The sequence below is a fragment of the Apaloderma vittatum genome, unplaced genomic scaffold, assembly GCF_000703405.1.
Source record: "Apaloderma vittatum isolate BGI_N311 unplaced genomic scaffold, ASM70340v1 scaffold12917, whole genome shotgun sequence".
In the NCBI taxonomy this organism is placed as follows: domain Eukaryota; kingdom Metazoa; phylum Chordata; class Aves; order Trogoniformes; family Trogonidae; genus Apaloderma; species Apaloderma vittatum.
The window spans coordinates 79,990-103,440 of NW_009727948.1; the positions used below are offsets into that span (position 1 = coordinate 79,990).

The window sequence follows — 23,451 nt, forward strand, 5'->3', positions numbered from 1 at the left end:
CTGAAGTGATTCTTTAAGCAAATCAAATGAACAAGAAGACTCAAGACTATAGAAATTTTTCCCCCAAATGAGAGGAAAGATCTAGGAGCACTAAATGGAATTTCAACGAAAACTTCACATAAGCTGCACTCATGGAAAGAACATTTAAAGGAGCTGCAAATACCCTTTCCTAGAATATAAACTCAGAATCATTTGCTCAAATTGAAATAGAACTGCAGCTCTTCCCTATATCCTGAATTCTCTTGATCATCTTTTTTCATTGAAACAGATTAATATCCACACTATGCTTTGTGATGCTACAAAATAATTTAGTTAATTTTAAGAATATGTTCTTTGATGAAATGACAGACTTTGAGATACCACAGTAATTTCCACTGAATCCTGCCATTCAGTCATTTGCTGCCTTTAAAAAAAGATAAATCTTCAAAACAAATGCACTGACTGCTGAGATCCTGATCCTGTAAGTGGTGTAACTCTTACCATTTGCTCTGAGTGAAGGTGAAAGGGAACAGATAAATATGTACCTCATGTCCAGCTTAGCACATTGTGAAAGTTCTCATATATTGGTCACATCTCAAAATGTGAAAAATATTCTGCCTGCCACATGGTTTTATCTTTCAATAGTAATAAAAGAAAATAAGATTTCAAAGTTTCCTAAACAAAACAAGAAAGCTGCAATCTTAGGAATCCAAATATTTCCAGAATAATTCTAAACTTTTGAGTGTACTAAGAAGAAAGTTGTCTTTTCTCTTTTAAAATTGGGAAGATTTTTAGTTTGGCTCCCATCAATTTGGGCTCTAAATAAAATGTCAAAGCCTGGGGTATCACTAACTAAAGCAAGCAAAAATGTACCACCAACTAAGCAGCTGTAAAGTGAGTGAATGAATCTGGGTATTAAACATATACTTGAGAATAATAAAGTGTACAGCGCAGGAGATTACTGAAGAACTCTGCAAAAAATATTGCTACAGTAGCATTAGGAATTAACAGTGTATCAACGATTTTAAGTTTCCATGTTAATACAAACCGATCCAAGCCACAATGAACCACAGGATAATCACTCAAACAAAAAGTTAACCTCATTCTTTTACAGAAGCTAGAACTGGAATTTACCTGAATACCCTTAACATGATTCAAAAAGATTCTTTCTAGTCTGGCATTCCTCAGTTTACACAGAGAACTGGTGCCATTAGTGTGTAATCAAACCACAGTATTATCATTTGCATTTGGTTTTTCTGAACATTCGCAATCAAATAGTCCAATTTGAAAGAGCTTTCCCATGTTGGAATTCAGTATCACTGACGCATGAAGAGTTTTATTTGTTGGTGGAGATTTTTTTTATGGAAATTGTGTATAAAAGACCTTGAGGACTACAGGTCACAGAATTCACGTTAAACAGAAAGCTGCCCAACATGACTGTCAAAATGCCTTTAAAAAGACAGTTCATAGAATAATGCATTTTACATTCAGATATTTCCTCTCTCAAAAGCAAAGGAGTCTCAGAAGAAAAAAAATAATCAGTAGTGAAGGCCACATACTTTTTGCATTTGATGAGCTGAAATGCAAAAAAAAAAGTATCTTGTATGAGAGAAAAAAAAACAACAAACAAACACAGAACTTCTGGAAAGTGATGATTTAGTTGATGGGGTGGACAGCACAGAAACTGTTGGGAATGCTACAGCAGAACTGACCACAAGTACAAGGGAATATGAACAGGAACATAGTACAGGCATCAACTAGAAAACTGTAACTTGCCAACTTGTAAACAAGAAAAAAGCATTTCACAGATTAAAAGTTCTAGGGAAGTAAACTTCTTTAAATTATTTTGTCAGTTCAACCCTGATTTAAAAAAGTATGGCTAGCAAAAATACATAAGCCTCAGCATATTTATAAGTCTTGATCAGAGCAGCCATGAGCCTTTGATAAACGGCTGGAAACAAACACCCTTCTACTAAGGATGAAAGAAAAATATTCCATTCTCTTCTTCCTCTCATTCCCCAATCCACATGTATATGTAGAATTCACATGCTCCAAGGAAATCCTGATGCTGCTATAGATTCAGACGTGGGGAGACGGGTGGAGGAAAACAGACAAACTCTCTTAAAATACTACGGGCCACGTCAACATTATTCTGGGCAATTTCAAGTGCCCTCTTGACTTCTTCAAAGGAATAGCCCTCTCCCATAAGTTTTGCAATTTTTGCATCCACATTTTCCGTGGAACTGTCAGAGCTGTGTGCTTTCCTGTGGTGTATTTCTGGTGCAGTCCTCCGAGGAAGTGGTTTGGGGGGTCTGGCTGGTGCTTGTGAACCATCTGTTTGCAATAAAGGAGATAGAAATCATTATAAGTTGGCTTTAAATTGTGTTGTAGTAGGTCAAGTCTCATGAAGCAGTTAAAAAAGCAAAATTCTAAGGAAACAGGAAGAGAGATTTTAATTCACTGATACAATTAATTTTAAAATTTCAGCAGAAGCTGAATTCCTGAAGAATATCCAAATTGGAAACAAAGTAGTAAAACCCTATTTTAACAATAGGATAGGAACATGCAAGTTACAGTATGAATTATCTGAAATTGGAAGAAAAAGAAAGTATGATGAAACAGCAAAGAGGGTGTGAAAATAGCCAGTGAAAATTTTAAAGGTTCTCCACTGTCAACTCATAGTTGACAGAACTTTTTCTTAGTCTGTTTTTTAAAACAAAACATAAATTTTATGATCCTGGATAAAATTGTGATAAGTTGTGCCGAAGAGAAATCCGGCCAATTGGCCTGAGGAAGAAAAATCCTTCAATTATTGGTACATCTTGCAGATTCTATTCAGCCAACTGCAGTTCATTTCATGCATAGCAGTTACGCATAAGCACAGAAATAACTGGTTTCTCAAAAAAACCTCTAGCCCAATTATTTTCCATGGTGAGAACAGAACATGATCCTTCCTCTCCAGTCCCCCTCTGGAAATATCTCCCCTTTCCTTCTCTTCTATGGAAAGGTTACCTTCACAGTTAATGCCAGTGCTAAGAATCATGATGTGCTGATGAAAAAAGCTAATATTGAAACTTGCTAATCTTCTCAGAGTCAAGAGTTTCGTGCTCAAGTAAACTTGGTACTTTACTGAAACCTCTTTATCCTTACTGATTCCACAATAAGAAGCTTAAATACAAGCAGGCATAGAGCAGAAAACACTTTCAAGAGCAAAGTATTTTTTTAAAAAAAGAAGTCTTTAATCCTTCAAAAAGGGTTCTTAGAAGTTCCATCAACAGTCACTTTGATAGATATATTAGAGGAATTTCTGGTTGTGATACTTCCTGTTTACTTAACACTGACTGCAATGGCATTTTGCAGTGTTAAGCACTTCAGAGATAGGTTTTTTTAGTGATGAAAGAATGTTGTATTTCTAGTATTGCTGTTACAACACATTACCTTATCATAACACTGGATAGAGAGAACAGTAATTTAACTGAGTGCATTAAATACTTAAAGCAAATGAAAATAGTTCACCTTAGTGTACATCTAACCAAGGTGCATTTTTCTTTCAATTTAGTTTCCATATATTCAGATGAGTTCTGCTATAAATTTAAATTCTATTTCTTAATTCAGAGAAAAAAAACAAATAATACTTTTAGCAAGATGGTGATATTCGTAATTGATGAGAGTAATTTGATTGAAAATATACAGTACAGGACTAAGATTAATTTTGTTCTAATTTAATTGCCTATTTTCCTTACAAATAGTTACAACACAATCTATAGATAGTAAGGGGTATTTAATATTTGTTATGTTTTTCTCTCTGAAGATGGAAAGAATTCTATAAATGCTAAACATTCTAGTAAACACACCTGAAGTAAATCCAAAGCTGCTATGAAGCAGCTGCTATGAAGGTGTGGAAGATTCACTAAAACACACTATAGCTCAGAAAATGTGGTTAATCACTAAAAGCCAAATCAGAAACAAATTCAAATTTCTCCTTTCTCTTATTTTAGAAAACTCCAGACTCTTAACAAAGGAATATTCTTAATATTTAAAGTAAAGGTATATACTGTTAAAACAAACTTTTTTTTCACAAATATTTCAAACTGTTTTAATATGCACATTTTGTTATGGACTTCATTTCTACAGAGGATGAAAGATAATTATTTTGCAAACTCTACATTTTCCCCTGGGCTTGAAGTATGGAAGAAATTCCTTTTGCAGAGTTTGGATCCTTCTGTGTGTGTTACATGAGGTATTTTTTTGCTCTATCCAGTGTAATACAGGCTTAAAACTGAAGTTACTTCTTGTATTAAATCTTCACTTTGCTGAAGCTTCCAAACAAACTTTATTAAGCAATCACATCATTTGGAAAGGTCATTTTTAATTCTGTCAGATTTGCAGCACAGGCATTTTATTCTCACTATGGTGACATCTCTCTATAGCACAGATACTTTAAGATCTTCAGCCCTCTCTTTCTAACTCAATTCCCATTATTATTTCTTTAAGCGTTGACATGTCTTTCAATATCTTCACATCTATAAAAAATTTTAGCTGAAGCTGGGTATCACATTGGATCCTGAGCTTAAAGATACTAAGCCTAAGCTGCATGTCCATCTGGACACTGAGATAGAGGTATTTAAGCAGGACTTTCCTTCCCAGCCTCCCAGCCCTCTCTGATGTTTCAGGTACTGTGGATGTCTAACCGAAAATTCAAACAGATGTTCTAATTGTGCAATTCAATTAAGAGTTTCTACGTCAAGGAGCTTCCTCTATCACTCACATTTCTGATTTTCAGCACTTGATTTAACCCTTTGGTAACAGGCTAGTGTATAGGCAGACACAGGTTTATTTAGTAAGTGTTTAAAAAAAGGCACAAGGAAGTCGAAAGGCAAGCGCTCTGTGGCACAGTGGGTAACTGTTAATGATGCCCACTGCCTGTTCCTCTCTGCTGCGACATGACCCGCTTCTTGTCTCCCCTTGCCGCTTCTCCTGTACGTTCCACGGTGTTTCACCAACAGACTTGAGAAGCAGGCTCGTTGTGCAAGGGCCCCTGTGGAGCGGTGGCAAGCAGCTACATCTAAGCTAACCGGGGTACAGGAACAAAGCACACCCAGGGGACACCTGTAGTAGATCAGGGAGAATGTGAGAAAGGAGTAACTGCACATGCGGGTCCATCAAGCTGTTGTGTACAGTCTCCATATTTGGCATTACCGTGGCACATTATTCCCCTAGGGTTAATTGGAATCCACTTTCAAATAATATGGGGCACCCTCCCCCTAACATTTCTGTGTGAAGAAATTTAAATTTGCATGCAAGTGCTTTAACAAGGTCGGGAGAGTGAATAGGCAGTAGACAAATAACCAGCCATTTGAAATCATTCGGTACAGAATCACTAAATTCAGTGAAATACAGGAGACGTCTGTATTAGAGGTCTAATTTTCTTCTACGTTTCCCATGTGTCATTGACTGTGCTCAGCTAAAATATGCGAACTGTTAGCAATATCACCTTCTCTTGCTTTTACTATAATCATTTTCAAAAGCTGTGTTTAAGAAGTTTGAAAAACCATGCCTTTGGAATAGTTAGGTGCATAGCTGAAATCTATTTCTTAAGTGTTCAATGCTGAAGATATTGCTGAATTAGAATAAATTTCTCATTACAAGTTAACAATTCAGTTGAACATCTTGACAGCAACCTTAAAAACAGTCAGGCTGAAGCATAGAAGCTAAAGGACTCCCCACATTACTCTAGGGAGCCAGTGCCTAAATTACAATTAGATTTTAGAGTGAACTACGTTACTTTTCCAGCTAGTTCAAAGACTCACCACACAAAAGGGCTAAAATGAAGAATTTCCTAAGCGAACTGATTAGTGCAGAAATGCAAAACCAAAAGTTTTGAATAGAGTTACAACTTCTCGATTGTCTTTTTAAATCAGAGATGAAGGTGAATCAGTTCATCTTTAAGCTCATCAGTTCTGTTCTATAGAATACTGCCCCTGTAAAAACAACTTCCTAATTAAGAATATGACATGATGTATCACATAGTTTTCATTAAATTGAAATTAAATTGAATATCTTCCTGTACATCATGCTGATTTAGAACAGTATCTATAGCGAAGGTCAACACATGTGGGTGTTTTAGAAGATGGTTGTGAGAAACATACAGATAGACAAATATTTATTAAGTGTCATCAGGAAACTCCAAGATCTTAAGCAGCAAGCATCTGTCAGCAATTTAGGAAAAGTAGAAACTGTTTTACCATAGAATTGCAAGAACCGCAGTAACTCCGTAGCATTAAAAGGTGGTTTTTATCATTATCATAACCTGCATTACGAGTGAATTTAAAATCCCATAAATAAATCAGGGCTAACATTGTAAGACAAATATCTCCCTCACAGTGTTACATATAAAACACACATTATAAAGCAATTATTCTTTTTCTTAACAGTGGGAAAAAAATAGAAGTATCCTCCCAAAAGTGCTACTGTTTACCAAAGGGATTACATCAATTCTAAAATGTACTACTTCATTTAAATATCTGTAGCTTAACTTCCCCTGCACTTCCAAGGCAGAAAAATGTATTCTTTCTTTCCTATACCCCAACAGAGTAGAACTATCTCATCCTGAGAAAAAGAGATTACATCATTTTTCCACCAGTGATTGTTTCAATTGAAGACTGATTATCATTACAACTGAAAGGCTGGAGAAGTAAGTCTTTACGCATTAGGAAAGAGTTTTCACGAAGAATTCTCTCTTATCTGGAGAATGAATAATGGTTCAAAGCATTGCTTGGCTTTTTCTTTGTGTAGTCCCTCCACACAGTAAAATTATGCAGGTGGGACAATCCCTCCCTTTCTCACATACCATGCTCATCTAAAGGAAAGAAAATCTCTCTAAAAGTAATTTGAAATAGAGGTAATATTGTTATTATTTTAAATAATTTTAATAGCTTTCCTGTAATTACTATTTGTGTTGCCTGAAGTAAAATTTCTGTGGCAGAGGAATTGCTTCTACCGTACACGTTTGGTTCTTGCTGTTTTATTAAAGGAACATTTTAAAATTTTCTTATAAGTTCAGACAAATGTATTAGCAAAAAAGAGCAGAAAACAATACTTTAAAGATTGAAACTACTTTCTTTTTAAGAGCAACAAAAAGATGGAAGTGAAATGAGTGCGGTCCTTTGCAGGACTTCTGATCTCTCGTGAGCTTTAAAGGCAGAAAAATCCCCACCTTTCTCAAAAAAACAAGGAACATCAGAACTTGCGTAAGCATTCAGTTTGACAGCCAGTGCAACTAGAGCTGTAACATCTACATCTACAAACAAGAGGTAGCCACTTCTACCTTTACTACAGAACTATTAAAGTTATCGTTTGATGATTTCCTATTTTTGTAAAGCAATATTAGTATTGTCATTTGTTGCCTGGAATGACAAAAACCTCTTTGGTTTACCACAAAATTTATTTGCTTCATAAAGCTGTCATTTTCTATAGGAACAGTTTTCTACCTTACCTGAAGAGGGAGGAAGTTGATCATAGTCTTGAGATGTCCTATTTGTTTTTACATTTTCTCCAGTTACTCTACGAGCAGGTGGCAAAGGAACATGACCAGTTACAGGATCAAAAAGGGGATCTGTAACAACAGAGTTTAAAAAGCATCTTAGGATAATCAGAATTATGATTTAGGGGAGGGGGAAGGGTTGATGTACAGAAGCTAGACTTAAAATTGCCTCCGTCCAGACAGAGGAGCCATAAATCCAGAGGTTTTCCCCCTATCACTGCCTATGCATGTGTACATCCAAATTCAACACTTGCATAGTAGACATGTAACTATGACTTGAAGTGACCAAAAAAAAAAAGGGGGGGGGGCACAGCTCCAATGTAGTCTATCCTGCACTGACCATTGTTCTCCTGTTCACATCCATGAGGCTCCTTTCAATTACCCAAACCTGACACTGCTACGATTGTGGCTGGCAAAGCACAGAAGAGGCTGCAAGGCCTGAAACAGCACAATTAGAAACATCCCAGCTCATCAGTTGAGCTAGAGCTTTTTAAGACTTCTGTGCTTTGCAGTTCACAAAGACTGCAGGGAAAAATTCCTATTAATTCAGTCCCTCTTATGGGTAAATATTAATATTACAGGGACTGATAAAGGCTGTGACTAGGCTTTTCAGTTCTCTCTGCTGATTATAGGAACAAAAAATTGAAAAAATGAGATAAATACATAGTTGTGGCATATCATGTCCATTGTGTATTTTATTTTTTTTTTTTCTATTCAGGATGCAGTTGAGCAAGTGTTAATATCATCCTGGACCTGGCTTCTGCTCTGGACTCATGAAGGCGTTTGTATGTGAGTGCAACTCTTTGCTGTTGTTGATGATGAAATTATTATTCTAATCTGACAGATTCTGATGGATAGCTTAGAAATCACCCCCAAGACTTATATGGAAACCCATCACTAAAAACTCATCATAAATCACCTACAGCAGTTTATTTGACAAGATGTAAAGTGAGTAACATGGCTTTAGAAATACCATATGAATAAAAAAAGACCAATCCACACAACCATGCATGCCTAAATAGATGTATACTCTTCTAAGATTAGTGAAAACTGCTGCTGTAAGATTGTATTCACTCTGCAAATATGAAGAACAATATGTAGCCATAGACACATATTCCAGATTCTTAGTTAAAAGCTATTAAATGTTTTTTAACACTATCAGTGATGGAAATAACAATAATTTAAGACTCTGCAGGTTTCTGTGAACTGCACGCAAATAGACAGAGCTTGTGTGCTTCTATGAGTCAGAACTGAATGGTGCAGTGTGTGTTTCTCCATCAGATGATACAGTTGAGGCATCCAGACAAGACTACTGAAGACTGCATTATTTTTATTTTGAAGTGTAAAAGACAAATTAACTCCTGGCCCTGTATTTATGAAGAACAATCTTTACATTCTGTAACATGCAAAGTCTTTTTATGTGGATGCGTTCAGAGGCTTGCATGAGAAAGTAACACAGTGAGCTGAATTTGCATTATAAAACATACACAGCTTTGTCAAATTACTCAATGTCAGGCCTGGACTGGTCGCAAAAAATACATAATGAAAACATTCCATAAAGGGTCACTTCAGATCAACCTAAACTAGCTGATGCTCATCCCACAGCAAGTACCGTTCACAAAGGTCAGCCAAATGCCCGACAACCTGTCAGGCCATTGTGGAGTTGTGCATGGCTGCTTGTCACCTGCATGCTAACCTTCCTGTGATAGATACTACTACCAAAGCATTTCAATCTATCCCTCTTCCTGCAGCTTCAAAGGAAAACAGACAGGAGGAGGAAGACGACATCACACCACAAGGTAGATCATCACTGAAAATATTCCTGGGACAGGTAAACTTAAGACACCAACATCCTTTGGAAGCTTCCACAGAGGAGAAAAAAAACTTCACTTCACAAGCACGGCCCAAAAACCCACAAAAATCCTGTTGAAATCTGCCATCAGCAGCAGCAGATGTAATTAACCTGACAATCAAACACTTTTCAACTCAGAGACAAAAATAGTAAATTGTGAACACAGCTTTTATACCTTCTACGAGCAAAGTACCAAACTGAGAGGGTGTCACAGTGATTCATGGGGAGAGGTAGGTGCAAACTTATCAAAAAGGTTATGAACCACAGGTGCCTGTAACTGTGTTTTTCAGCAAAATTTTACAACAGTTTTAACAAAGCATTACGTTCTTTTCCCTTATTTTCTAGGTTTTCCCCAAGTTCCAACTTGAAAATAAACTCCATGAATTACGTTATAGTATGGAGAACAATGGAGCTGAAAAAAAGGATACAGACTAGTATCACAAATTAAGCAGAAAACTTGGCACTTCACAAGTTAACAGCTCTTATTAGAAAAGTACTATTAACAATATGTCTAGCCTGGCATAGAAATATTGACCTTATTTCACTACTTCGTAATAGAAGTTACATCTTTTTATATTCCGAGTTGTTTCATCTCCACCATGAAAAAATTCCACTCTATTTTTTAATATTTTGCATAATGAAGTCGAGACAAAACAGCCTTCTGAATCCTGATTACAACTGAAGTAAAGGAAAATGAAATAAAAACACATTGTTTCCTTTGTATTCCTACCAGAATGAAGGAACAGCTCATGTCCTGAAGAAGGTCGGCTTCCTGAGCCAGCAGGTTTTGTGTGCTCAATCATGCTGTGCCGAGCAGGTGGTGGTGGAGGTGGTAGTGAAGGGGGTGAGTTATCAAATGTATCTTCGCCTGCATTTTAGAAAAGAATTATTAGATGAGCAAAACTTCATTAAGAACTGTAGAATGAAGAGTGAAGCTTAAAATTTATTTTTCTCTGGCTGCCCAGGCCTTTACTCTTAGGGTTCATCTAGCAGCTCAGTGACTTCAGTAATGAAAATGTAAACCTGGCTCTTACTATGCACAATCCTCTTCTAAGCCACGCTCTGAATGACCTTTTGCAATGCTCAGTTTCTTTTCTGGGATCGGGGAGAGGTTTCTTTTAGTGGCTCAGTTGCAAAGAGTGTATTATAAAGAAAGCTTCACTGAATATCCTTGCAGAATAACAGCTGTGTTTCAGTGACTAAGCAAATACATTTATATTCAAACAGCAATGCTGACTACATTGAAAACGCTACATTTACACTGTATATTACTTTTAACTGCTGTTTTAAAGCTCTGACTCCAGATATAAACTGAATTATCTAGAGCTTTGCAGAAGAATGTACCCCTTACACAAAGGTCGTGTGGACAGGACTCGAGATACCAAGCTGTGTTCTTCTGCCTTCAATACTATGTACTCTTGCAATGCAGCAACACTTCAGGGACCAGAAAGTGTAGAGCGCGGGAACATGGCAAATGTTCCAAAGGTTTTATGGAATCAGAAAATCAGATGATGACACACACACACACACACTGACACAATCATGCAGTTGAGTTTGTCCGTGAAGGTGTGGGTGGTGGCCAAGTGCAGCCGCAGTGTATATGCAGAGCTTGCTGACTTTTGTGTAGGAGGACACAACAGAAATCAGGGTTGGAAAAGACAGATTTTGGTGACTGGAGGCAGCAGTGAGTTTTGAACTGTGCCTTAACAGTGGAAAAAACACAGAAATAAACTCATTAATTTAATTTAGCTTTTTTTCTTACTTAAATGTCACTTCTTAGGCATTCTTCATATTTGATAAAAGAAATTGAATGATTTAAGCTACAATAGGAAAACCTCTCCATTCTTGCATTAAATTGCAATGCTTAAACTTCATATTAAAGGACAAAAAACCTTGTAATTTATTTCAGGGTAAATGCTTTTGCTTTTCTTCAGAGCTTGAATACAGATTTAATATGCTTTTTCATCTGTCTTGCATGAGGGCTTACAGACAGATACCAGGTATGGTTCACTGACACAAATATTGACTTACAGCTGTAATATTTAGCCCATAGCTTGTTTGTTACTCTTAACGTACTCAACACTTTTTGTTTTTCAATAAACGTGGCATTTGGTTCATCTAGGCAATGTTAACCATTATATATAATCAGCAAAAAGTCTACAACCTAAAGGGGGCACCAGAAGATCATAATCGGATGGTGTCCTGTTGAGCAAAGAGCTGTGTTTTGGGTTGTCTCTGGTTGGAGGTCGTGCAGGTGGCAAAGGTACTGGAACAGCAGGGGCATCACAGGCATCTCCTGAACGAGACAATGACAAGAAGTGAATGTTTGCTTGCTGTACCTCTAGAACAGCACAGAGTAAATCTTCTTCCTAAACAGCAAAAAAATAAAGCCATACCTAACTCTGGATGTTTGGCTTTCTTCACCTCAGAACTAGTACTCTGTGTTCCATTCGTGACTCCAGCACATTGACCATTCTCACATACTCTGGAGACAGACATTAAACAGGAAACAATCAACCAGTTATCCACGTATTAATTCCCAGAATGACCAAGTACCAGAGCTGGCAGACCATTATACAGAATCAAATGAAAGACAGTAAGCTGCATCAGTTTTAAAATTTACGGGTTTTATATTGAGAGCAGATACTGCTTAACTATCAACAGAAGCGCTTGGAAGAATTGTACTGCCTTCTTGGTGGGATATTGACACTACACAAGGTTGCGTTACAAGAAAGAGGGAAACCTAACATTAAATGTAGTCCTTCCTTCAGAGCTCAGGTCATTAGTTTATTCACAGAGTTAAGTCAGACTCAATCCTATTTTGCCTTCCCAGCTGTTGAATTTTCCCTACCAGAAATATGATAAAGGGAAACGTGAGTTTTGGTAATTATCCATACTGAAGTACAGAGAAAAGTCATTAAATGAAATAAAACTGTAACAAAACCTCAAACAAGACACCACAACATACCACTAGCAATAGTAAGTTTCAACTAAGCTCGTAGCTAAACATTACAGAAAATATAAAATTGAACTTGCCAAAGCAGTTTTGCAGGCACCTATTCATTTCTATATGAAAAAAGTTGAGTCTTGTTAATACTTCTACCACAGTTTACTGATTTTTTTTTAAAATGGAAGCATATTACATCCTCAAAATTAAACAGTATTAAATGAAATATGAAAAACGTACAAACCAAACAGTACAAAGTTGCCTATAATCTTGTTAGAAAAATACTGGAGATTATTTTTGTAAGATGACTCTGCTCTACTGCAGGAGGGAAAAACATAGAACAAAAGCCTTTTCATAACATTAAATATTGCTCAAATAAATGTGAAAGAAATGGGAAATTACTCCTGTCATTGGAACTGTGGACCCCACATATTCAGAAAGAACTAGACAGTTTCTTTGGAAAAAGGCCACTGCGCTAGACGATTCCAGCTTAAAAATAAAAACTCCAACCCACTAAAATTTCAGATCTTAGTTTTTTTACCAATAGTATGAACATTAATAAACCTACCAGCTTTGGCCATATGAAAAGGAAGAATGAATAATGGTCTGGAATCATTTAAAATATATAAACAGGAAAGAGGAAGTGAAATTGTGTTTGTGGTCCCAAGAGTTATAACTAAGGGTAATGAAATAAATGTAAGAATAATTACAAGACTTAAAAAACAAACCAAAAATCTAATGGTAGGAGTTATTTTGTTATGAATTAATTTCCCCAGGGAAGTGGTAGAGGAAGTGTTGCTTCTATCTTTGAAATTAGATTGGTTCACTCTCTCAAATGCAGTGGATGCCACACTTTTCCTTGACTTCGCAGCACATATACTAAATAATTAAGAATAGATTTCCATTAAAGTAGAAAATATTCTGCATTTTCAATCTTCTAACCAGCCACCAGCAGCAAGATAACAAGGCACCACTTCAACAGTTTTCAGGCGATAACGAGACCAATTAAGTGATCAGTTCACAAATCATGCTGAAATATGTGTTTACAATAGTAAACACCAGAAAGATGGCAAGTACTAACAAGCAAGCCTTCTGGCTTTCTCGTTTCAGGAAAAAAAATCTTTATTAGGGAAAGTTGGTAAATATAATAATGCATTGTTCCTCTAATGGTATCCTATTCAGTTACGCTGAAATTCTCTCCCTTCATTCCTTAGTGCTGAACTTGCTCCATACCTGGAAAGAGATGATCAGCTATGCCAAACCAGGCAATTAGCTGATCTGCCAGAAATAAGACTGTGAATAATTATTTTTTTTAATTATTCTTGTAATATTTTTAGCATTGTCATATCTACTGGTTAACCAGCAAAAAGTCTTACAGGCAATGCAAATTTGGGGGCAGGTTGGAAGAACTCTGTAATTCCTAAACTACAAAACATCCAGAAGAAATTTTGTAGGCTCTTTAGTTTACTGAAAACAAGAACTGAGGAAGCAGCACTTAGGAATGGGATAAGAGAAAGTAACACTGGGAGACAAAACTGAAAGGCGATAAAAATTACACAAAAGGAAGAAAAAATAAAAATTGTTGTAAAAAGTTTTGCTAAACAATACTGAAAAGAAACTTTTACTGACACTCATGAGATTCAAAGAAATGCATTAAAAGAACACAGAATCAACCAGGATCAAGATTCTCTCCAAAAGCTTTATCTTAGCTTTCACATCTAGGCAGTGACATTAGCTAAAAGGAGACATTTTAAGTATATGGAATATATTCTTCACAAATATTCAGTAGGATTTTCTTTTTCTTTCTTTTTTTTTTTTTTTTTTAAGTGCTTAGGAGAATGGTTTGTTTCAAGTTAAAATTCTCAACAGAACATATAGTAAGAAGAGTTGGTGGTTTTCATCACAGAACAACCTCAATGGCAAATTGAAGTATTTTCTCTGTAGCAAGTCCTGGATTAATGTCAGAAAACCCAACCATAAGCACAAGCAAGCTAGCTAAAAAGCAGAAAAAACCTAAAGATAGCTTTTGATCTACAGCCTCTATTAATAATTCTAATGGCCTGGGGAAATCCTGTACCAGCCAACTGAAAGCAATCAACTCTATTTTCTACAAAAGAAGGGTACTGGGAAATGAGAAGTTCCTAGTTTTCCAGCTGTTTACTTTCTCAAGAATCTTTCAGGTTCATCTAGATATCAGGTCAGGAGAACAAATTCAAACAAATCTCCACAAGTCATCCTCACTCACAGCACTTTGGTTTCCACTGCAGAGAGGTTTCAGCATGCAGACTCAATTTTGATTCTGGATGATGTTAACTCAAAACATGTCCTGCAAGGAACTCGCCCCCTGTGCTGCAATTACTAAAAGGGACTCCAGCCATGGGATCATGAACCCCAAACTTCCCAAAATGTACAGTGTGGATGTGGGGTCCTTGGAGTCATTTGGTTGCCTCTACAGACTCATTCCTATTGCACCACACTACTAACGTAGACGTAGCCCTCAGAAGGTGCTAAAACAAGGTAATCCTTCCATGTACTGCTCCCCTCTGTCACAGGGAACTTCTTTGAGAAGGGTTACGACCCATATAACTCGAGTCATGCAAGCAACTCGGCCAGCCTCTACTGGACTACACTGCATGGTACGGAAGGACACTCCCACACAGAAGCACGACACACTCGGGTAAAAAATGGCAAAGGTAAAAAGGATTAGGACCTTGGAATTTTTTTTTCTTACCATTTTTTTCTTGGCTAGCATTAAGAGTTGTATTAATAACTGATTTTTTTCATTATTTTTTAAATTCTCATACTATAGGATAGGAGTTTAAGTACTCAAGATCATAAAGTTCAGACAACCGCGCAACATCCACTTCTACATAGAGAAGGTTGGATCAGCATTTCAATAAAGACAATTTTTAACCTGTATGCAAAGAATGACCAGACTATAACCTTTTGTCAACCTGTTCTAAACTGCGACTAAAGAGGTCTAAAAATGGTAATTGGGTAATTTTGTGATTAAAAGACATGCCGAGCTTTATTGATGGTGGGTCCTTGACATCACATTCCGAAACAGAGGAAAAAAGAGAGGAAAAATTGGCAATATGTCACTGCATTTTTTAATAGAAGAATCGGAACTTTTGAGATCAATACCTGATTTTAATATCATAATTTTGACCTTCAAGACCAGTAGAGAATTGGCCCTTTTTTGTCCCCAAAACTTTTTCTCTTAATTCCAGATATTTTTTTCTTTTAATGAGTCAAAGAAATTCACCAAGAATGACACAGCTCTCAGTTGCCATGCCCCTTGGCTCCAAATCTCTTTGCCATAATCCAATAATAATTAAGAACTGTGAAAGTTTTGGAGGTATCATTTTAGAACACATTTAAACCAAAAAAGGTATATTCCATCTGAATTTAAAAAAGGTTCTCTTTTTCAGTCACACAATTCTCCTTAAAATTAAATTCTGCAGGAGTTGTGGGGGTTGAATCTCCTGGTCAATTCTGAAAACCTCAACCTAAGGGAAAAAAGGATCAAGTGCAGAAATGGTAATCAAAAGCAAAAACCACCCAGTTCCAACACAACAGAGTTACAATAAAGTGAACTTCACAGCTTTATGATGGTGGTGAAGTGAAACAGAAGCATAAATAATCCAGGCTTGAAAAGGTAAGACATTTTAGAAGGCAGGCAAGCTTAACCATCATTATAAATGTTGAATCCAGTTAAATTTTGGAAAATGCATAGCTTTTGTAAACAAGTTGCCTTAAAGGCCGCTGAATTACCTTACCGAGGTTTTATGTTATGACCATGAGGTGGTTGTGAGCTCAATATTACAGGATGTGAAGAAGGAACTTTGTATTCATCATCATCATCTGTGTGATCCCTTGATTTGTCAGACAGAGAATTTGCTGAAGGAACAGGGCATCTAAGGAGATGAGGAAAAGATCAGTTTTGATTTAACTGCTACCTAACTGACCTCACTATAATACATAAAATATTCTTCTTTAGCCTAAACATCCTTAATACATGTTTGCTACATAAAAGGTAACAAAAACACCATGACAAACTCAAACTTGTAAGGTTACCAGCTCTTTTGTCACTGAGAATTCAGAGAAAAGGGCAGCTGACCTTGCAAGAATTAAACATCTCTTTTAAGCAAGCACAACGAAGCACAGAATTGCAAAGAATTGAGAGTGCAAAACAGGCACATACAAGGTTTAACCTGTTTGCACTTATCAGAAGAACTAAACACAAGTTAATTCAGGGCCAACAGTATTCAGCAGAGCTCAGTGAAGCAGACGACATTCACCCTTTTAGTGGTCTTGCTCCAGCCATAACATTATCAAAGTCCCAGAATTTGCCTGTATTTTAAATTATATTTACTCCAAACAGTAATTGTCTTTAATTGCCCTCCCAGACAGATATTGACATCACTTCTTGAAAGCAGTGGAAGCCCAGGGAAGAGGTAGGCTTCACAATCTCCACTGACAGGTAACAAGCAGCACCTGCCTCACACAGCACACTTCTTCACCAAGGAAAAACATGTGTCTTTCACTATTTACTGTAGATCATGCCATATGACTTCAGAACATCCAGGTATCCTGTGAATAAAACTTAGTAACTAACTACCAGAAGTACTAGACAGTCACTAAATTAACAACAAACAAAAAAAAAAGGGAGAAAGAAAAAGAGCAGGGGACTCAGAGGTGCAACTTTTGTTTGGATATATTCAAAGCCTAGAGCTCCCTAGCTACCTGTAGCTTCTCAGACACTCTTGAAACCAGTTACACATCTGTGACTTCAGAAACAAGCTCATGAAAGACGGGAATCCAACTTTTTCACAAAGACATACTAGCCAAAGACAGGGAAAAGAGGATTTATGGCACTGAACTGCAAACTCCGTGCTGCAATTTTCAACCACCTTCTGTAGAGGGAGCAAAATTTCACACAGCAATGCAGTGTGAAATTGCTTTTTTCATCCTCGATTTCTTAGATTGAGAGGAGGTTTGTGTCACTGCTGTAGAGCCATTTAAAGAGCAGAAAGTAAAAATGTACAGGGACAATGAGAACTCTGTAGTATTCTCAGGCAGAGAGTTGAAAGGCACACAAAGAATAAACTTTCTTTTCCTATGGACATGCAATCATTCTTTAATTTCAATCCAGCACATTCCAGAGATGATATATATATATTTAAATATACATATAAAAGCCTGGGTTTTTTTAGAAAATAATCACAAATTGAATTGCTGGCTTTGGTAGATAATATTTTTTGAAATAGTAATATATAGGCCAGAAATGTCCAACACTAACCAAAACAGGTTGGTAGTATAGTTTGAAGTCTTTTTCAAAGGCTATTACTGGGAATAAACAAAGCTTCCCTTCCCTGCTGAGAAATTGTTACTAGTCTGGAGCTATTATTAAAGACATTAGTTTCAAGTCTCCTGCTTCTGAATACTGTGTAGCTTTAGACAAGTGCTCCACACTAGAGCAGTGCTTTTTATTTGTAAAGCAGTAGAAGAGTTAGAGTACTAACATATAGCTAATATAGTCTCCCTTAGGGTCCTAAATTTGTCCTATATTTACATTGTACTTTATTAATATTTCAGAATTCGTATTTTTAAAACATCATAATGCTCTTCCAGTTCACTCCAGTTGTAATGATATTTGACTATAAACCCATTTTGCACTGTTCTGCTACACATGTATGCCATTTTCTCCACAATTATTGAAAATCTTCACGATCAAATTGTTTTATTAGATCTCTATTGTTCTACACAAAACCACCTAGTAAGATAAAAAGACAAATATTTTACAGTATTTTGTAACTAAACAGATGAACGTTGTCATTATAAGCAAAGACATGAAACACTTAGGCATCTGTTTATCAAGCTGGTGAATTTTTCTATAACTACACTTTGAAAATCTTCATTATTCTTACATCTTTAGAAGATTTGTGTACAGAGGAATACAACACTGACCAGTACACTGTATTTATACACTCTCTAGATCCCCTTCCTACTCCTTAATTGGAAATATTTTAAAATTGAAAGTCAGAAATACAATCTGGTAAGGATGACTTTGTATTTTCTTGTTCATTGAATGGAAGGCTAGATGTCAATCTCTCATCCTACACCGCCAAAACAGAAAAATATGTGAGAATTCATTTTTGCTGAGCCACTTAATGCCCGGCTTAGTTGTAAACTAGCTTCAGGATACTATTATCTCATGCTTATGTTGAAGTATTTCAGGGAAAGGTTCCCCTTCCATCATTTACTGGTAAACTGATTCACAGAACTTAGATATTATGAACATGACGAATTCCTGTCTGGAAAACAGAAGGTTTAAGCTCAAACATAAGTAGGTATTTCTCTACTGTGAGGGTGACAGAGCACTGGAACAGGCTGCCCAGAGGTTGTGGAGTATTTGTCTCTGGAGACTTTCAAAACCTTCCTGGAGGTTTTCCTGTGTGACCTACTCTAGGTGATCCTGGGGCTCTGGCAGGGGGGCTGGATTAGATGATCTTTCAAGGTTTCTCCCAACCCCTGACATTCTGTGATTCTGTGCAAACCATGTATTTCAGTCTGGATCAGGATCATACTTTTGAAACGAACCCCTTTAGTCTCCCCGCTTACCGTGCTTTGATTTGCACGGAGAAGCACACAACTTGAATACCTTTCAGATTAAATTAAATTACATGATATATTCCAAGTGTGCCCTTACGATAAGACTGCTCACATTAATGGGACAAGACTACAGCCAGCTGAACTGCCAGCTGAACACGTACAGGTCAGCCATCAGGTCCTTACCATGAATTCTTCTGCCCTATGCAGAGAACTACTTGCCAGTACAGACCAAAGCTTTAATCTTGCAAGGTCTCCACCCAATTCTTTCAGCCAAGTAAGTGTTAAGTTATATGGACCAGGAGATAAAGTCAATGCCTGTCAGTTGCTTGAGGGCCTCCAGCATGCTCTACTCTTAAAACCAAAGTGTCTATAAAAGCAGCTCACCTTCATTCACAGAGGACACAATCTCCTATTTGTCACAGGGTAAGCCTGCATCACGATAAGAACTACTGCAAAACTGGTGATGCACCCAAGCTCACTGACCTGTCAAGCTATGAGCTTAGGGCACCTTGTGTCATCCAGAGCATCATCTCTCAGATGTCTGGAACATGCCTGTAAGCAGTGCTCCTCCTAAGGCCGCTGGAGAAGTGCCATGTCAAAAGGCTGATTTCAAGGGAGCCAGAACTTCCAAGCCACAGTTACCTTTAACAGAACTATGAATTCACCTTCCAAGTTTTTTAGCAAGATAGAAGCGAGAGCAAGAAGAGAAATACCTTTCAGTGCTACTTTACCCTTAACTACCTCAAAGCAACTAGATATTCCTAAAACATTTATAAACTACAAAAGGCACTTGGAATTGGGTGTCTCGTTTTATACTCAAAAATAGATGCTCTCTCACAGAAAATACCACTGTGATATAAAGTACTTTTGAGAGGCCAATTTTCTACTGATGTAGTGAAATGCGACTTAAGGGAATAAATGCTATTTACTTGAAAAATTTTGAAGTTTTGGGGAAGAATTGTTCTGTAGTTATGACAAAAAGATTTACTTATTCTTTCAAGAATAAAATATCAATTTGATCAAAACTGCTAAAAATAATCTGTCATGATTAGAGCAGTCCAATAAAAGAATAACTTCTCACATGTAGGGCAAGCAACTAAGTGGCTGAGTGGAAAATAAAAATAAGATGTTTGGTTACAGAGTCCAATATTTCATTATTAAAGTATGGTTAATAATAATCAATTTAGTAAAATGAAAATAAATCAGCACCATTTCCAGGAAAAAAAAAAAAGACAAGACATTGGTGCTTTTCTATTAATGTAACTTGGCAGAGAAAAAAAGCCAAATTTGTAATGTCATATGCAGTAAAAACTGATCAAACAAGCAGGGACATTTTAGAATTGTGAAGTTTCAGTTAATGGTCTTTTTGCCATCTCATTTTTTAGACTCAGACATTTCATACACAGCCAATGTATTTTTCAGTCAAACCTTTGAAATTACAGACTCATGACAATAACTAGAAAGAATAAAATGCCTTGGAACTGTATGAAACAAACTAGCTCTCTCAGGCCACAACTCTGCAGAGATCAGAAAGTAGGGAGAAAAAAAAAGACACTTGCACCAGATTGCTTGCAGGAGCACAGTTGTGGAAAGCGAGAATATTTTGGATCAAGTATAATTCAACATATTTATGAGGGCTTAGTGCAATCAATTTAACAGGAGGAAAAATATACTGTAAAAATACTCTCTCCGACATTTCAAATTAAATCATGCTAACTATTATCTAGGTTATCTTTCTGAAAGCAATACTGGACTCACTATTTTTGAAGAATTTTACCCCCCTCTCCAGTTTTTCCACCTACATATTGCCACACAATAACATGGATTATCAATTTTTAATTGTAACAGCCATTCCATGTGACATTTTAGCGGTTGTTAATTAGATGATTTGAACTTCTTGCCCCTAGGATATATATTGATACTTTCTACTTTTCAAAAATTAAAACATAATTGTATATTTTTTAAGAAGCCTAAGTACAAAACCAAACCAGAGATGAAAGTTAATTTCTTCCTCAAAAGTCTAGGGCTAATGAAGACCTTCTTTTGGCTGGAACACATCAGTTTTCCATTTGGAAGACTTCATCTAATGAAAATACTTCGTTTGACCAAGCTATAGTCACACATTCTAGTTTCAGACTGGCTTGACAGGGATTTTGTGCCTGTCCACATTGCTCCAATATCCTGTGGACTTTCTAATGAACACAGTATGGTGTATGCATACACTGTACTTTGATTCTAGGCTACATCTGCAAAAATCTGAGTAAAAAAAAATGGATTTTCATGCAGCACAATGTTTTGTTTTCAATGCTATGAAAAAATAAGAACCTTCCCCTCTTCAGAGTTCAATTTTCTTTGGAATACAAACCAGTTACTGCTTTCTCTTGCTGACTGACACAGGGTTGTACTGTATCACGGAAGGAGTAGTCAACCCAAGGAGACGATTCTATAATGGGATCGATTACATGAGGTACACAAACGGTACTCCTGTGATAGCCTACCTCAGTGAGGTAACATCACAACATTCAATTACAGAAATGTCTCTATATCATGTTCTAAAATTTGCTTCTGAACTGAAAGCAAACATAGAGACCTCCTTCAACTCAGCAAGCGTTGCACCTGAAAAAACGCTTCTGAATGAAAAAGTCCATGGTCCACTGCACCTTTATTCTAGCACTCAGCAAGAGAAAAACCAGCATATTAATGAAATGCTGAAATGTATTTGTCTTTTATGTTACTGCTAATTGAACAACAATGGAATGGTTGCTGAAGATATGGCAAAACTACATGCTAATGAGAAAATTATCAGTATTAATATGTACTGGCTGTCCAATTACTTTATTTAACAGCAAGAATTACAAGGAGTACATTGGGAAGAAGCTGCAGGACAATATAAAACACTGTGATATGCTCCAATCTCCTTAAAAAATCACAAAGAATCGACAAACTACATTTTAGCACTTCCAAGATTTCTATTTCGAGTGTGACTCAGAGTCCAAAGATATTTGCTATGCACAGCCACATCTTGGTACAAAATAAGCAGTCCTCTTACTCCAAGACTAGGAGTAGCCTGCAACTTGAAATGACAAGATTTCCCAAACCATATCGTGGAACTCAGGGAGGCTGAGCCCATCTAAAACCATATAAAACGGTTTTGTTTATTAGGCACAACAAAGGAAAAAATACTGATATGAACCCTGGATAAGCTCTATGTGCATAAAGCCCACAAAGCACGATGAGATTAGGGGCAGAACCCACACACATCGTGCTTTTCATCTGTAGCACTTTCCCTAGAACCTCTCATCTTGTTCAATAAATAGCTCTGACCACACCTCCCTGCAGTAGAAGCAAAACCAGACGGTATGAGCTTCCACTGCCAAATACCTGGGAGCAAGATCTGCCACAATTTATTCTCTCTCATACAGTATGTTCAATTAACATTAGAAATGCCCCTACTTAATATAACTTACATTTCTTTTGTAAAACCACGTTTAAGTTCATGGAAAATGTAACACCAAGTTATATTAGTTAATTTTATTTCTTTTTTCCTGCTTTTCTTTCAGCATCAGATAATCAGTGCTATTATCTAACATTAATTAACACATATAGATGAAATTAACTTACTTTATACTAGGGATGATGGAGGCAGGTGGAAGAGGGGGTGAAAGCCGTGGAGGGACATCATATTCTTCATTTATCAGATGACCGTTTGAAAAGACCTAAAAAGCACACAAGTGTTAAAATGGGTATCTCCTCCTGTTTACCGCCACTGCTAGATGGACTACGCAGTTACAGATGAACTGCTTGTGGGAAAACTAATATTTCAATATTGCAAAGCAATCAAAGTGAGAGGGATCAAGTACAGTGGGAAAACAACAGGTACAGCATGCTAAACATAATCAGGTTTTTTAGAAGTCTGTGACATTGTGCCTCCCAGAACCTACTGCCTACCCACATGATTGTCTTCTCTATTCTTGGCTTTTACCAATACAAAAAAAAAATTGTATTACAATTAGATATTGATATACAATTCAGGAATGAAAATTCATTAAATGTTTCCTTTGTGAACGTACATGCAGCCTGAAACGGTAGTTCAGAATCGCCAGTTGCTCCATTTAACCAAAGGGCATAGATCTATAACCTGAAGTTGACAGTTCAAACAGTATTTGGTTCAAGAAATACATACCTAACTTCTCCAGACTACACTGTCAGTACTGCATTGAGTGGTTATTCTGAGAAGTACTCATTCCATCAGTTTCAATACTGTGCCAGAGCACAACTGGAACGCTGCTCTATAAAGGTACAGTTTAATATATAAACCCAGTATCCTTTTAAAATCAGATGAAAAGCAGTAGCACTTTAAACAACTGCCTAGCTGTAAGTAATTTTGGTGTTTTGCCTCCATGCTGACAAAAGGACACTCTAATTGCATATAACATCATAGACTTCTTAAGCACCTTTCATCATGTATGTGTCAATGTTCATTACCAATACTAACTGAATTACAGTAATACACAT

General features: G+C 36.7%; 1 protein-coding gene across 1 annotated transcript in view; it reads right to left on the minus strand.

Annotated features, from left to right (window-relative positions):
- Positions 1 to 1,618: 1,618 nt before the first annotated feature.
- The window catches only part of CBLB (Cbl proto-oncogene B, E3 ubiquitin protein ligase), a gene marked incomplete at its 5' end in the record, with an annotated part of 44,380 nt that continues 22,547 nt past the window's right edge, over positions 1,619 to 23,451 (minus strand). Inside the window, 7 exons of the mRNA XM_009873908.1 lie at positions 1,619 to 2,313; positions 7,475 to 7,594; positions 10,105 to 10,242; positions 11,539 to 11,670; positions 11,771 to 11,859; positions 16,101 to 16,238; positions 22,558 to 22,652. Of these exons, the coding sequence (XP_009872210.1) occupies positions 2,051 to 2,313; positions 7,475 to 7,594; positions 10,105 to 10,242; positions 11,539 to 11,670; positions 11,771 to 11,859; positions 16,101 to 16,238; positions 22,558 to 22,652 (975 nt within the window). The remainder of the gene's footprint in view (positions 2,314 to 7,474; positions 7,595 to 10,104; positions 10,243 to 11,538; positions 11,671 to 11,770; positions 11,860 to 16,100; positions 16,239 to 22,557; positions 22,653 to 23,451) is intronic.